General features: G+C 43.8%; 1 protein-coding gene across 1 annotated transcript in view; it reads left to right on the top strand.

Moving 5' to 3' along the window:
- Positions 1-10,849, top strand: part of gabbr2 (gamma-aminobutyric acid (GABA) B receptor, 2) — a 1,146,382-nt gene extending 1,135,533 nt beyond the window's left edge. The window contains exons 18-19 of the mRNA XM_038797583.1: positions 3,499-3,619; positions 7,581-10,849. Coding sequence (XP_038653511.1) covers positions 3,499-3,619; positions 7,581-7,746 — 287 coding nt within the window. The 3' untranslated portion in view covers positions 7,747-10,849. The remainder of the gene's footprint in view (positions 1-3,498; positions 3,620-7,580) is intronic.
- The last annotated feature ends 2,480 nt before the right edge of the window (positions 10,850-13,329 follow it).

Genomic DNA, 13,329 nt, shown 5'->3' with positions numbered 1-13,329 from the left:
TTCTCCCCGTGTCTGCGTGGGTTTCGCCCCCACAACCCAAAAATGTGCAGAGTAGGTGGATTGGCCACGCTAAAGTGCCCCTTAATTAGAAAAAATAATTGGGTACTCTAAATTTAAAAAAAAAATAAAAAAAAAATCTTTGGGTTGCGGGGATGAAACTCACACAAACAAAGGGAGAATGTGCAAACTCCACACGGACAGTGACCCAGAGCCGGGATCGAACCTGGGACCTCGGCACCATGGGGGAGCAATGCTGACCACTGCGCCACCGTGCTGCCCGAAATGCATTAGCGTATGATTCGCATTATTTCAGATTATAATGTCATTTGATCAAGACTGTGGTGTGCCTCTATGTTGTCAGTTTGTTTAACATCCAGTCTTGGATGAACTGCAATTTCCTTCTGCCAAACTTTGAGAAGGCCAAATTATTGTCTTTGATCCTTGCCACAATGTACATACACCTGTCATTAATTCCACCCCCCCCCCCCCCCCCCCACCCCTCTTTTCCATCTAATGTCTCAGGCTGTGGCAGATTAGTTGCAAATACAACTATCTGTTGAATTCCCGAGATATGCATCTAACTCCCTTTGCTCTTCATTACAAAAGCTGTACCATTGTCCACTTGCAGTGAACTTCTTAGCTATTGTAATTTCATGAAAATGTCAATACAGCTATAGCTGGAAAGAAGACCTATCTTTATTTTTCTAACTGGAATTTTCTGTATATTCATTCTTTGTGAGAGATCAAACTACTTTTATCTTTATTTTTACAACTGGAACTTAGAGATGTTGCTTATGATAAGTCAAGACATAAGCTGTTTTAAAATAGAACGGTAGATTACTTTTTTCTGAAGGCATATCTGTGACTCTTAAGTGCTATTTATAGTAAATACAAAATCCAGAGCTGGTTAATGGTTATATTTTCATATGTAAGGGGTCTGACATCAGTTGCAGGCACCTGGGAGGTTTACCTTAAAGATGAGCAACCCACAATCAGGTTGGATGTCGTTTGGGTGCCCTTTTGACATTGGTCTCCAAAATTGGTTCTTAATGCACCAGTTCCATATCCATAAAATAGACACATTATTAAATTTCTAGTCTTGTAAAAATGAGAAGTATGATTATTGAACCGTGGGTGGCATCGCACCAGAACAATCAGGAGTGGGAGTGAACATAAGCCAGTCCAGCTCCTCTCCCCTGCTCCACAACCCTATCAAATAGCTACATGATTCTAAGGTCAATTATATATTCCATTATTAGAACGCCAACTAAGATGAGTTAAATGACAGCAGGCAGAAGGTAGAACCTGGAAGATTCTGGATCTGTAGTTCAGCTACTTATTGCTTTAACCAACTAAATGATCAATGTTATTTAACTGAAATGAAAGAGCCAAGGTAGCAGTGTACTATAAGCAACAAATGAAAGCTCCTGCAAACATGTAATAAGTATAATAACAAGAAAATTTGGAAACCATTTTGGGGTTTAAAACTTTGATGCACCCCTTTTGGGTGTACTTTGGAATATGTACAGCAAAGTTACACTTGTACACTGCTTTCATTTAGAGTTAATACACAAGCACCTTAGTACTGGGAAAATGCAATTATGCAAAATATATAACCAGTGCATGCCAAGGAGCAGTGCATTGGTGTTTTGAACCATATAACATAAGATATGGGATTGGTGCCAGAGGACTGAAGAATTTCAAGTGTTGCACTTGGGGAAAAAAGGGGAACGGTAGATTCTCGGCAGCCACAGGCCAGTCAGCATACCATCAGTGGTGGAGAAACATTTAGAGACAATAAGGGTTGATGGACACTTCAAAAACTGTGTTAATAAATGAAAGCCCGCATGGATTTGTTAAATGCAAGTTGTTGACTAAGCTCCTTGATGAAATAATGGACAAGATTGATAAAAACTGAGTTGCATGTTTATAGGCCGGGATTCTCCCCTACCCGGCGGGGTGGGGGGGTCCCGGCGTAGCGGAGTGGCACGAACCACTCCGGCGTCAGGCCTCACCAAAGGTGCGGAATTCTCTGCACTTTTAGGGGCTAGGCCCGCGCCGGAGTGGTTTCCGCTCCGCCGGCCGGCGCAAATGGCCTTTGGCACCCCGCCAGCCAGGGCCGAAAGGCCTTCGCCGGCCGGCGGAAGTCCGCGCATGTGCCGGAGCGTCAGCGGCTGCTGACGTCATCCCGGCGCATGCGCGGGGGAGGGGGTCTCTTCTGCCTCCGCCATGGCGGAAGAAAAAGAGTGCCCCCATGGCACAGGCCCGCCTGCCGATCAGTGGGCCCCGATCGTGGGCCAGGCCACTGTGGGGGCACCCCCCAGGGCCAGATCGCCTCGCCAGGACCCCGGCCCCCGCCCGCGCCGCCAATCCCGCCGGCACCAGACGTACTTTGATTCCCGGCGGCGGGAAAGGCCTGTCAGTGGCGGGACTTCGGCCCATTGCGGGCCAGAGAATCGCCGCGGGGGGTCCGTTGACTGGCGCGGCGTGATTCCCACCCCCGTCTATTCCCACTGGCGGAGAATTCGGGCCAAGGCGGGGGACCGATTGATGCCGGCCCCGGGCGATTCTCCGACCCCTCGGGGGGTTGGAGAAATCCGCACATGGTCTTTCAATGGGCATTTGATAAAGTATCACACAATAGACTTGTTAGCAAAATTGAACCTTAAAGGGACCACAAGGACAACAAACCACCATGCACATCAGAGGGAAATTGGAAGGAACATTACTTAGGAGCTTGTGTGTAGGGTCTTTGTAGGCAGCAGGACAAACTGAGAGACAGTTGAAAAGGCATATAGGGATCCTTAGCTTTACAAATAGAAGCATAGAATACAAAGGAAGTTATGCTGAGCCTTTGCAAAACAGACCCCCAGCTAGAGGATTGTGGTTTATTCTGGGCACTAAACTTTTTAAAGGACATCAAGGCCCTAGCAAGGTTAGAGAGGACAATTAATAGAATGCTAGAGAAATCAAAGACTTTTGTTACATAGAGAAACTGATGTGGTTCTCCTTTGAGCAAAGAAAGTTAAAGGGAGATTTGATAGACTGCACAAAATCATGAAGTGTTTTGATAGAGTAAATAAGGAGAAATTGTTCTGAGTGGAAGCAAGCTTAGTAACCAGAGGGAACAGATTAAAGTAATTGGCAAAAGAACCACAAACAACATGAAGAATAAAATGTTTATACAGTGAATTGTTATGATCTGGAATACAGTGCCTGAAAGGGTGGTGGAAATGGATTCAATAATAATGTTCCAAAAGGAACTGGATGAATACTTGGTGGAAAAATTGCAGGTCTATGGGGAAAGAGCAGGGAAATGTGATTAATTATATCTTTCTTTTCAAGATCTGGAGGAATTGGTTTCCTTCTGTGTTGTATCATTCTATGTTTCCATTACACTGATGCAGTGTTATTTATATTTTGTTCTGATTTGCATTCAGTAACGTGGGGATGGATTCCTGCAGGGTGCAAAATTCACATTATCACATTTCTTTATAGATAGTGACAAGCCTCTAATGAAAAACCAGCATGATTCGCGGACAGAGGTGCCTTGGGGCACCACTCTGGAGCCTTCCAGAACAAACAAAGATGTCATAGAAGATATCAACTCTCCAGAACAGTACGTAATGTAACATGTATATTATCAAAATTCAGAAGCAATTATTATTGTTATTATTAGTGTATTTCATGTTAAAGTCAAGACACTGTCTCTCTAAAGACATTTTCTGTTAATTTTTCAAGTAATTTGCCTTATGATTTATTCATATTCTACATTTTTCACTATGTCCTCAGCTGCAAATATACCTTAATGTTGTGACACTAAGCTCAGAACAGTGAGCAGCAGTGCAATTATTTAATTCCTGTGTTCATCACTGGTGAAGCCATCTTCTACATCTTTTTACATTGACAACAGCGAGACAAAGATGGTCTTGTTTTCCAATATTGTGATCCAAAAGTCACTTGACCAGGAAACAGATCGAAGCTACACATTAATTCACAGAGATATCAGCTTGGATAATCAGCATCAATAGTTTCAACATTGAGGAACTGTTCTATTCCAATACCATCCACTAGATGATCTGCATACTGATAACCTTGAGATCCCCTATCAGACCAGCTTTTTCTTCTGCCACTGTGGCAGAGGATGACAGCAATGTGTTTGGCCTCAACTTGAGATTCTCCATTATAGCCTGGTTCATATGCTGTACCAGTGTCACATGGAGGAGGAAGTAGATATTTGTGATGGCCTTACTCTGAGCCTTTTATCTGCTGAAGTCTGCCGTGTTTACCATAATTAGGGTAGCCTTTATGAGAAGTTACTGTTGCTGAAAATGCTGCAATGTGTGGCAGAAAGTGAGAATAAAACTAATGTATAAGCAACTTGATGTTTCTCGTAACATTTCGAGAGAATTCAGGGAAAGATTTTTGAAAGCTTGTTGCATGATGCATTTTGTGGGATAATGGTTACTGGTAGCTTACAGGTCCCATTGATATTTTTAAATAGAATTTACAGTGCAGAAGGAGGCCATTCGGCCCATCGAGTCTGCACCGGCTCTTGGAAAGAGCACCCTACCCAAGGTCAACAACTCCACCCTATCCCCATAACCCAGTAACCACACCCAACACTAAGGACAATTTAGGACACTACGGGCAATTTAGCATGGCCAATCCACCTAACCTACACATCTTTGGACTGTGGGAGGAAACTGGAGCACCCGGAGGAAACCCATGCACACACGGGGAGGATGTGCAGACTCCGCACAGACAGTGACCCAAGCCGGAATCGAACCTGGGACCCTGGAGCTGTGAAGCAATTGTGCTATCCACAATGCTACCCTGCTGCTCCGTCTTGCTTCAGGCAAGAGGTTTCTTGTTTGAAACATGCCTAGTTTGTGACCAAATCTGCATATGGACAAATATGAGACACATCTTGTAGAAAATACCCATTTTATTGTTGTACACATTCTGAAACTGGCTTCCTGCTTCGATTAATTTGATTTTGTTTGCCTGCAAGAGTCCAAGATATTTCCATAGAAGCCGAATAATTCCATTATAACAGCATCTGACTGCCTCTTTAATGTTCTATATGCATTAGCAGTCCAAGGTCCTGTATCTGGAGGATATCTGAAAGATGCCAACCTGATTTTGTTTCGAGAGAAATGTTTGTGAGGCCAGAAAAAGTGAGGGTGCTCCTTTTAGCTCCAGAAAATATTATGGTCTGCTGACAGCCTGTGCTCAATCACCTCTGGATCAACTGCTCTCACAGACCCAATCTACCATTAGGTCCCGCACAGGAGCTGGCCAATTTCCCATCCTGTCACTCCTGGCAGTGTTCAAATGTGGCCTACACTCACAAAGTGATAAAGTGCCATGTTATGATGCTAGCTGCTGTCAACACTGGACAAGTCAAATCCTAGAGTGAAACCTGGCTTGTTAGATCCTAACTTATTTTTTAGAAAGCGTGGGGAAAGTAACTGAACAAATTCATAGAAGGTAGCTGATGAACTTTTAATACAAATAATAAAATATTTATTAAATCAAGAAAAATAAAATATTTTGCATCAGACAAAAAGTTAGGAAAGACTAATACAAATTCAAGAAGATGGTTCAAATGTCCGCTATTCCTTTACCCAGCAATCTTTACAGATGCATTAACCAGTGAAGAATTACCACTAGCATGGCACAAAGGCTTCTTGCTTGGGACTGGGACAGTTGAAAATTATTTTCTTGTGAATTCCTGAGCATTCATTTGATTGTAAGTCAAATTCCCAAAAATAAATTTTAGTTACTGAGGAAACTCTGGCAGACGAAGAAAAATGTTAAGTGATTTGTGCACCCATTTCCCACATCCAGGGGGTAATATATCTTTGCTGGAAAGTAGCAGCTGATCTGTGTAGTGCAGGCCATGACACTGAAGCTTGCCCCTATCATGGTGCCATCTCCAGCAATAACCTGAACTTCTGGGCCTTCAAATAAAAATATGTCCTTGTACCAAATTCAATACATAACTTGCCGACTGCGTGGAGTTTGCACATTCTCCCTGTATCTGCGTGGGTTTCCTCCAGGTGCTCCAGTTTCTTTCCACAATGTAAAGAAGTGCAGGTTAAGTGAAGTGGCCATGCTAAATTGCCCCTCAGTGTCCTAAGATTAGATGGCATTATTGGGATAGGGTGTGGGAGTTGGCCTGGATAGAGCATTCTTTCCGACTGTCAGTGCAGACTTGATGGGCTGAATGGCCTCTTCCTGCACTGTAGCGATTCTATGATGCTATAACTCACCAATCACTTGTGGAAATTCACACAGCAAACTAGAGATATCTCTCTCTGCTATTCATGTGTTGCTGAACTCCTCTTTCTTTTTCTGCTTCAGTTTCTCTTTCCTCTGGTACGGAGGGCATTAGCTATGAGGAGAGGTTGAATAAACTTGGTTTGTTCTCACTGGAACGAAGGAGGTTGAGGGATAACCTTGTAGAGGTCTACAATATTATGAAGGGCATAGACAGAGTGGATAATCAGAGACTTTTTACCAGGGTAGAGGGGTCAATTACTAGGGGGCATAGGTTTAAGGTGTGAGGGGCAAGGTTTAGAGGAGATGTATGAAGCAAGTTTTTGACACAGAGGGTAGTGGGTGCCTGGAACTCGCTGCCGGAGGAGGTAGTGGAAGCAGGGACGATAGTGACGTTTAAGGGGCATCTTGACAAATACATGAATAGGGTGGGAATAGAGGGACACAGACCCAGGACGTGTAGAAGATTTTAGTTTTGACCGGCAGCATGGTCGGTGCAGGCTTGGAGGGCCTAAGGGCCTGTTCCTGTGCTGTACTTTTCTTTGTTCTTTGTTCTTCTTGCTGTGTGTGGAAAAATACAAGGTGGTACTTTACCTGAATGACCAAGAATCAAAGTTGACTGCACTCCAGTGATAGAACGGCTAGCAAATTAAAGAAGCAATAAATGGAAAATGATGTAAAAGAGCAAATAGCAAACTCGAATAGATTCAATGAAGAAGAGACAAGGTTACCTTCATAGAATACCAACTGTGCAGGACTCCATATAGCCCCTCAAATCTGCAGCGACCCTTTGAAAGAGCACCCCACCTAGGCCCACTCGCCCACTCTATTCCCATAACCCCACCTAACCTTTGGACAATAAGGAGCAATTTAGCATGGCCAATCCACCTAACCTGCACATCTTAGGACTGTGGGAGGAAACCGGAGCACCCGGAGGAAACCCACGCAGACACAAGGAGAAAGTGCAAACTCCACAGTCACCCAAGGTCATAATTGAACATGGGTCCAGCGCTGTGAAGCAGCAGTGCTAACCACTGTGCCACCGCGCCGCCCATCTTTCCTGCAATTGTGGAAACACAGAGGTTTTATCTCTTCTTTTCTTTGATAGTATTGGTGATCTACATCTACAGGCACCAATCAAAGAATAATAAGAGCATCAAGCTAGCAAGTTTTACAACCAAGTTAATAAAAATAATTACTTAAACAGACTTTACTGCTGTAGCTAGTGATGAATTTGAATTTCTTGGCAAATGTCCTATAAATGATGATTAGTAACTTTATATTTTCTTTTTCAGTATACAACGCAGACTGTCTTTGCAGCTACCAATTCTTCATCACGCCTACCTGCCATCAATAGGTGGAGTTGATGCTAGTTGTGCCAGTCCGTGTGTTAGTCCTAGTGCCAGTCCACGGCACAGACATGTGCAGCCACCATTTCGAGTCATGGTTTCCGGCCTGTAAAGAAGAGGTTTTGTAGCCTGAACTGAAGAGTACTCAAGTGTTTGGACTGTGTACTCCACCTAGTTCTCTGCTACGTACACGATGCACGCTCTCCTTACCACAGAGGAATAGGCATTTGAAACAGACACTACTGAGTTCCTGAGCCAGTTTGTGTGGTCTTGGGAGATGTCCTGAATCTGACCTGTAGCCTTATCTGTGAAGTTTTTGTTTCTGCATAAACTGGATGTACGTTTCCTCCCCAGAAAGAGTGACAGGTTTTCTTAAGGAAGCAGGGACTGGAGTTTTATCGAAGCTGCACAATGGTTTTTTAATGTCACAATCATGAAGGGAGAAAATTGAGTTGCTATGCAAAATTTGATACATAATAATGGTTCACACTTCAAACAAAATCAAGTATATAAATATAGGTTTCAATTGTAGCATATAAGCAAATATTGTCACTATTTCTGCACATGAACACACAAAAGAAGCATTCTGTACTAACCCCCTTGGCAAATTTTGATATGGAAAATGAAGCTTTGTAATAAATATGTCCACTGTAGAAGTACGTTTCTGTTGTAGAAACGTCTGCCTGATTTAGGAAGACACATTCCGATAAGTCACAGGGGTCTTTTGAACATGGTAAGTGGACAGTATATAGGTTGGTGTAGAAGTGGTTTTGCTAGCAGTTTCATAAAGAGTTAGGTTTGCCAATTAAAAATATTCTGGCTTGCTTGCGTCCTTTGTCCTGATAAAACTTGTTATCTGTTGCTCGCAAGTTGATGATTTCTGGTTTTGATGTACATTTGTAGTACTACAGACTGAAACTGGTGTTTACTCATCAAATCAGAACTTGAGTGATACCAGTAGACATGTGGAGGTAGTCAGTTCCTGGTTGAACAAGAGAGAACAAGTGATGAGTTTTCTTAGTTCAAATACTGAAAACAAGAGATAAACGGATTTGATGTGGATATGTTTCACTCTCCGCCTCTGTTTTCCCATATGCCTATCAGTATCTTTGCTCAGCTATCTCACTCTAGGTGCGGATTTATTATATCCTTGTCAAAATACTACATATGACTAGTTGAAAGGCTGTCACATGTGAAAAACAAATCATTACTTTCCCCAACTGACTTCAGCAGGCAATCTGCTGAATGGGCAGCCAAGAAAGAGATTATCGTATTGTTGTGACAAAGTACACATTTAGGCAGTACAAAAAGATGATTAAACAGAATCTGTTTTGAAGCTAAAGTCCAAGGTATAATCAAAAAGATATACTGTGTGCAAGTTGAGCTACAACGTGACTTATGACCTTTGCTTATCGTCAGCTAGGTATCTGACATGTACAGAAATGTGACACCCTGGTTGACAATCTCCAAATTCAAATCATGCAGATCTTGTTTGCCTGGTATACAGTGCATATTCTGTCCCCAGCGGGGTAGACCCCATTCAGCGACACCATCAGAATTTAAGAGAAGGTGAGCAATAGCAAAGCTTTTGGGATCTCCAAGTGAGTGTGGTGGTACTGCTTGTTTTTTTTTAACCAGCTGAGATTGAGTCGCCCACTGACACAGAACACTGGTCAGCCTCCAGTTAAGTGTCCAGCTTGGACTATACTTCCTGTTAGGGAATTAGTCTTGTGGATTATCTGCATCCAAGTGGGGGGAAATCTCAATGCCCATGACAAGTATACTCCACTAGATTCCCCGAGTGAACTGAATCCACTTTCAAGCATCTGCAGCACTTTAGAGGAAATATCTGGCTCAGGTATTGAATTTAGAGTTTTGTCTCAAGAGAATTGGCTCTGTGCCATTTCCCATGCGTCACCTTGAACTCAAATTAGATCCTTACCAGATGCCACTTATTGCCCCTTGAGAGAAGATGGTGCCTAGTTGATCAATGAGACGACTGACAAGTGTGGTTTTGAGCCCTCACTTGCAGGCAACATGTACTAGGAACTCATCTCGACTACAATGGAGAAGCATCTGAATGAGAGATTGGTGTTTTACTGCTACCACAACAATCAATGGTTGTATGTTATAACTTCGATTCTGATTGTGTCCAAAAGGCCCCATTGAAGTTTAGGTTTACACTCCCCATTTCTGTAAAGGTTGCACAATCCCATGTTCATCTATGTCAAAGGAGCATGCTCAGTGCACTGATAAACCAGTAATAAGCTTTTCATAGGATTCCTACAGTGCAGGAGGCTATTCGGCCCATCGAATCTGCACCAACCCTCCGACAGAGAGCCCCACCATGCCCCGCCATATCCCTGTAACTCGACCTAACGTTTTGGACATTCTGGGGCAATTTAGCATGGCCAATCCACCTAACCTGCACATCTTGGGACTGTGGGAGGAAACCTGTGGACCCGGAGGAAACCCACGCAGACGCGGGTCGAATGTGCAAACTTCACACGGACAGTCACCCATGGTCGGAATTAAACCCGGGTCCCTGGTGCTGTGAGGCAGCAGTGCTAACCACTGTGCCGCCCAACGTTAATCAACGTTGTGAAGAAATGCTGTTTTCTGGTATTCTGAATGGCAACACTGGCTGTTAATGTATTTCCCTGCCTCCTTAACTCAACTTCTAACCAGGTTTATTTTTGAAGACAGTTCATCACATGGAAGGAGGACTGATTATTGTATATAATGTATACACAAGTTCTCTGTAGAAATATTATTCTAACATAGCAGGAAAAAACAAAAAAAAAGTATTGGACTTGGAGGTGAGCGTGTGTATCTGTGACTGTCTGTGAATACTGACTGTGTGCAGTTTATTAGGTTTAAACCATGCAGTACATTTCTGTCTTAATGATACAGTAGTTCTTTCCCGTAAGGAAACATTTTTATTTCCTGCCAATATCAAAGACCCACAAAGTAATATAGTTATTTAATGTTTCTGTTCTTTTATACAGCAGCAAAAAAGGGTAAATTTATGGAGAAGGCTGTGCCCCTAATGGCATTTTCCAAATCATATTCGTGCACAAATGCTTTAAACTAGACTGGAACTGCCAGGATAAACTGTAAATGGACAGGAGGTTTCTTGTACCCTTATACTGCATGAATCAATTTTTAATAAATTGTTGCGAATCTGTTTTTATGAATAAAATACAAAAACTCAAGATTCTTGTATTATCATTCTGTGAAGTAACCTGACTTACAGATCTGAGAGTGGTGCACGCTGCGTTCCTGTTGCTTCCCATATTGCAGCACTGCTGAAAGACTGCTGTGGGCAGAGATTACTTTCACACTGTGAGCTCCTTGTAACAATCTTATTCAAACTGCCACATCACAGACAAAAAAATAACATTCCCTCCCTCAAGTATGGCTCGTTTCATCCAAAAAGGAATTCAATTTAGCAGACATTTATCTGTTTGATATGCTATTAAATCAAAAGGTCCTCCCATGTTCACAATGTTTTACTATATGATTCAGCCAATTTTGAAATTGTTAATGTTTTGGTATTTTAGATGTTATTAAAATTGGCTTGAGCACAGTGAGGACAGGGTATGACACCTGCACCTCGATGGAGAGGACCTGAATGCCCTCCGTATTGGGTCACAGACCTTCTGTCTCAGTCCCATATTGCTGAAAGGCACCAGGAGCCCCCACACCCAGTAAGGGGTGATGCAAGACTGAGCTAGCATTGCAGTCTCTGCCAGGTAAGTCAAAACCAGGCAAGGGGATCCTAGATCAGGGAGAGCTGGGAAATTTGAAAGCTGGTGGGGTGGAATGGATGGGGGTGGGGGGTGGGGTGCCGGGGGAGTAGTAGAGAAGAGGAAGAGGTACCCAGCCTTGTTCTTTTGACTGTGGAATCGGGAGATACATATATCAAAAATATAACCCAAAGTTTGGTTTTCCTGATTGATGTGTTATTTACTCTGGGATAACACAGGCTGCAACTGGATGCTGCTTTAACCAAAAGATACTCCAGACCTTGAAGTTAGTTCAATCTGTTTTATTGAACCAGTATCACAGTTAGCACAGTTCTCCATGAGTTCAACTCTTGGCTAACCTAAGTGTGGTTACTCTGTCTGACTGAACCAGACTAGCTCTTAGCCATGTGCTGGAGGTGTGATACTGTACATACACCCTGACTCACTCTGTAGATGTTCATCAGTGGAAAGAGGCGGAGTGTGAGTGCCTTGTGCCTTTTATGGTGAGCTACCACCCCTGAGTGTCCTGCTTGCTCATTGGTCATGTCCTGTTCTCTGTGTTGATTAGCTGCCTGTCTGTGCCTGTCTGTATATCATTATCTGCATGTCTGCATATCATGACACTGATTACAGCTGGAACTGGCTGCCTCAATATAAATCAGTTTTCACATTGTTATTCGGTTGCTTATTTCTATATGCATAGATCCTATCACCTACAGCAGAGAAGATGTAAGCACAGGGTGGGCATGTGCGCATGCATCCTGCCTGATATATTGGAACTTAGTAGACCGATTAATGTCTTAAAAGAGGTGCTGTGTGGCCTAATTTATAGGACATATGAAATAGGAGTAGCCATCGAGCCTGCTCTGCCATTTAGTGTTCCCATATCCCTTGATTCCCTGAGACACCAAGAATCTGTCCATCTCAGTCTTAAATATATTTAATGATGGAGCGACCACAACATTCGGGGAGAGAATTCCAAAATTCACAAGTCTTTGAGTGAAGAAATGTCTCCTAATCTCAAAAATGATCAATCCCTTATCCTGAAACTGTGTCCCTGTGTTCGAGAGTCCACAGCTGGGGGATACAGGGGGCGGGAAATCAGGAAAAGTGATTGAGCGGAGAATAGGTTCTGACGCCAAAATCATGGCAGACGCTGATTTGACACCCAATCACAATTCTCCGTCCCCTCAACAGCGGCGTCAATGCATTGTGGAACGCACATATGGTAGAAAGCGTTTGCATGTCATTGGCGGGCCTGATTGGGTATTCTCCGGGGCCTCCGAGATTCTCCACCTCTGATTGGCCGAGTTCCCGACGGCGCAATTAACTTATGCTTTTAAAAATCGTGAAACCAATGTCATAGCTGCTGAGGGAGAGAGAGGGGTACGGAAAGTGTCCAACGTCACCATAGTTTAGAACATAGAACAGCACAGAACAGGCCCTTCGGCCCTCAATGTTGTGCCGAGCCATGATCACCCTACTCAAACCCACGTATCCACCCTATACCCGTAACCCAACAACCCCCCCCTTAACCTTACTTTTATTAGGACACTACGGGCAATTTAGCATGGCCAATCCACCTAACCCGCACATCTTTGGACTGTGGAAGGAAACCGGAGCACCCGGAGGAAACCCACGCACACAGGGGGAGGACGTGCAGACTCCACACAGACAGTGACCCAGCCGGGAATCGAACCTGGGACCCTGGAGCTGTGAATCATTTATGCTAACCACCATGCTACCCTGCTGTCCCCTTGACTGTTTGCTGACAGTCGTGCCGCTGTCTGGGGGGCTTCTGCCAGGGTCAGGAGAATAGCGGGGAGTGGCCAGGAGATGGGCTGTGGGGTCGGGTGGACAGTCATGGAACACCATTGCCGCAGCCTGCAAGGCAGCCATGCAGCTGTGCACGCTGCTGACAGCCCACTGTGAACGTAGGGTCACAG

This window comes from Scyliorhinus canicula, chromosome 5 (genome assembly GCF_902713615.1).
Source record: "Scyliorhinus canicula chromosome 5, sScyCan1.1, whole genome shotgun sequence".
NCBI lineage: Eukaryota > Metazoa > Chordata > Chondrichthyes > Carcharhiniformes > Scyliorhinidae > Scyliorhinus > Scyliorhinus canicula.
The sequence above is the reverse complement of the archived record's forward strand: the minus strand, read 5'-3'. Positions and strand labels throughout refer to the sequence as shown.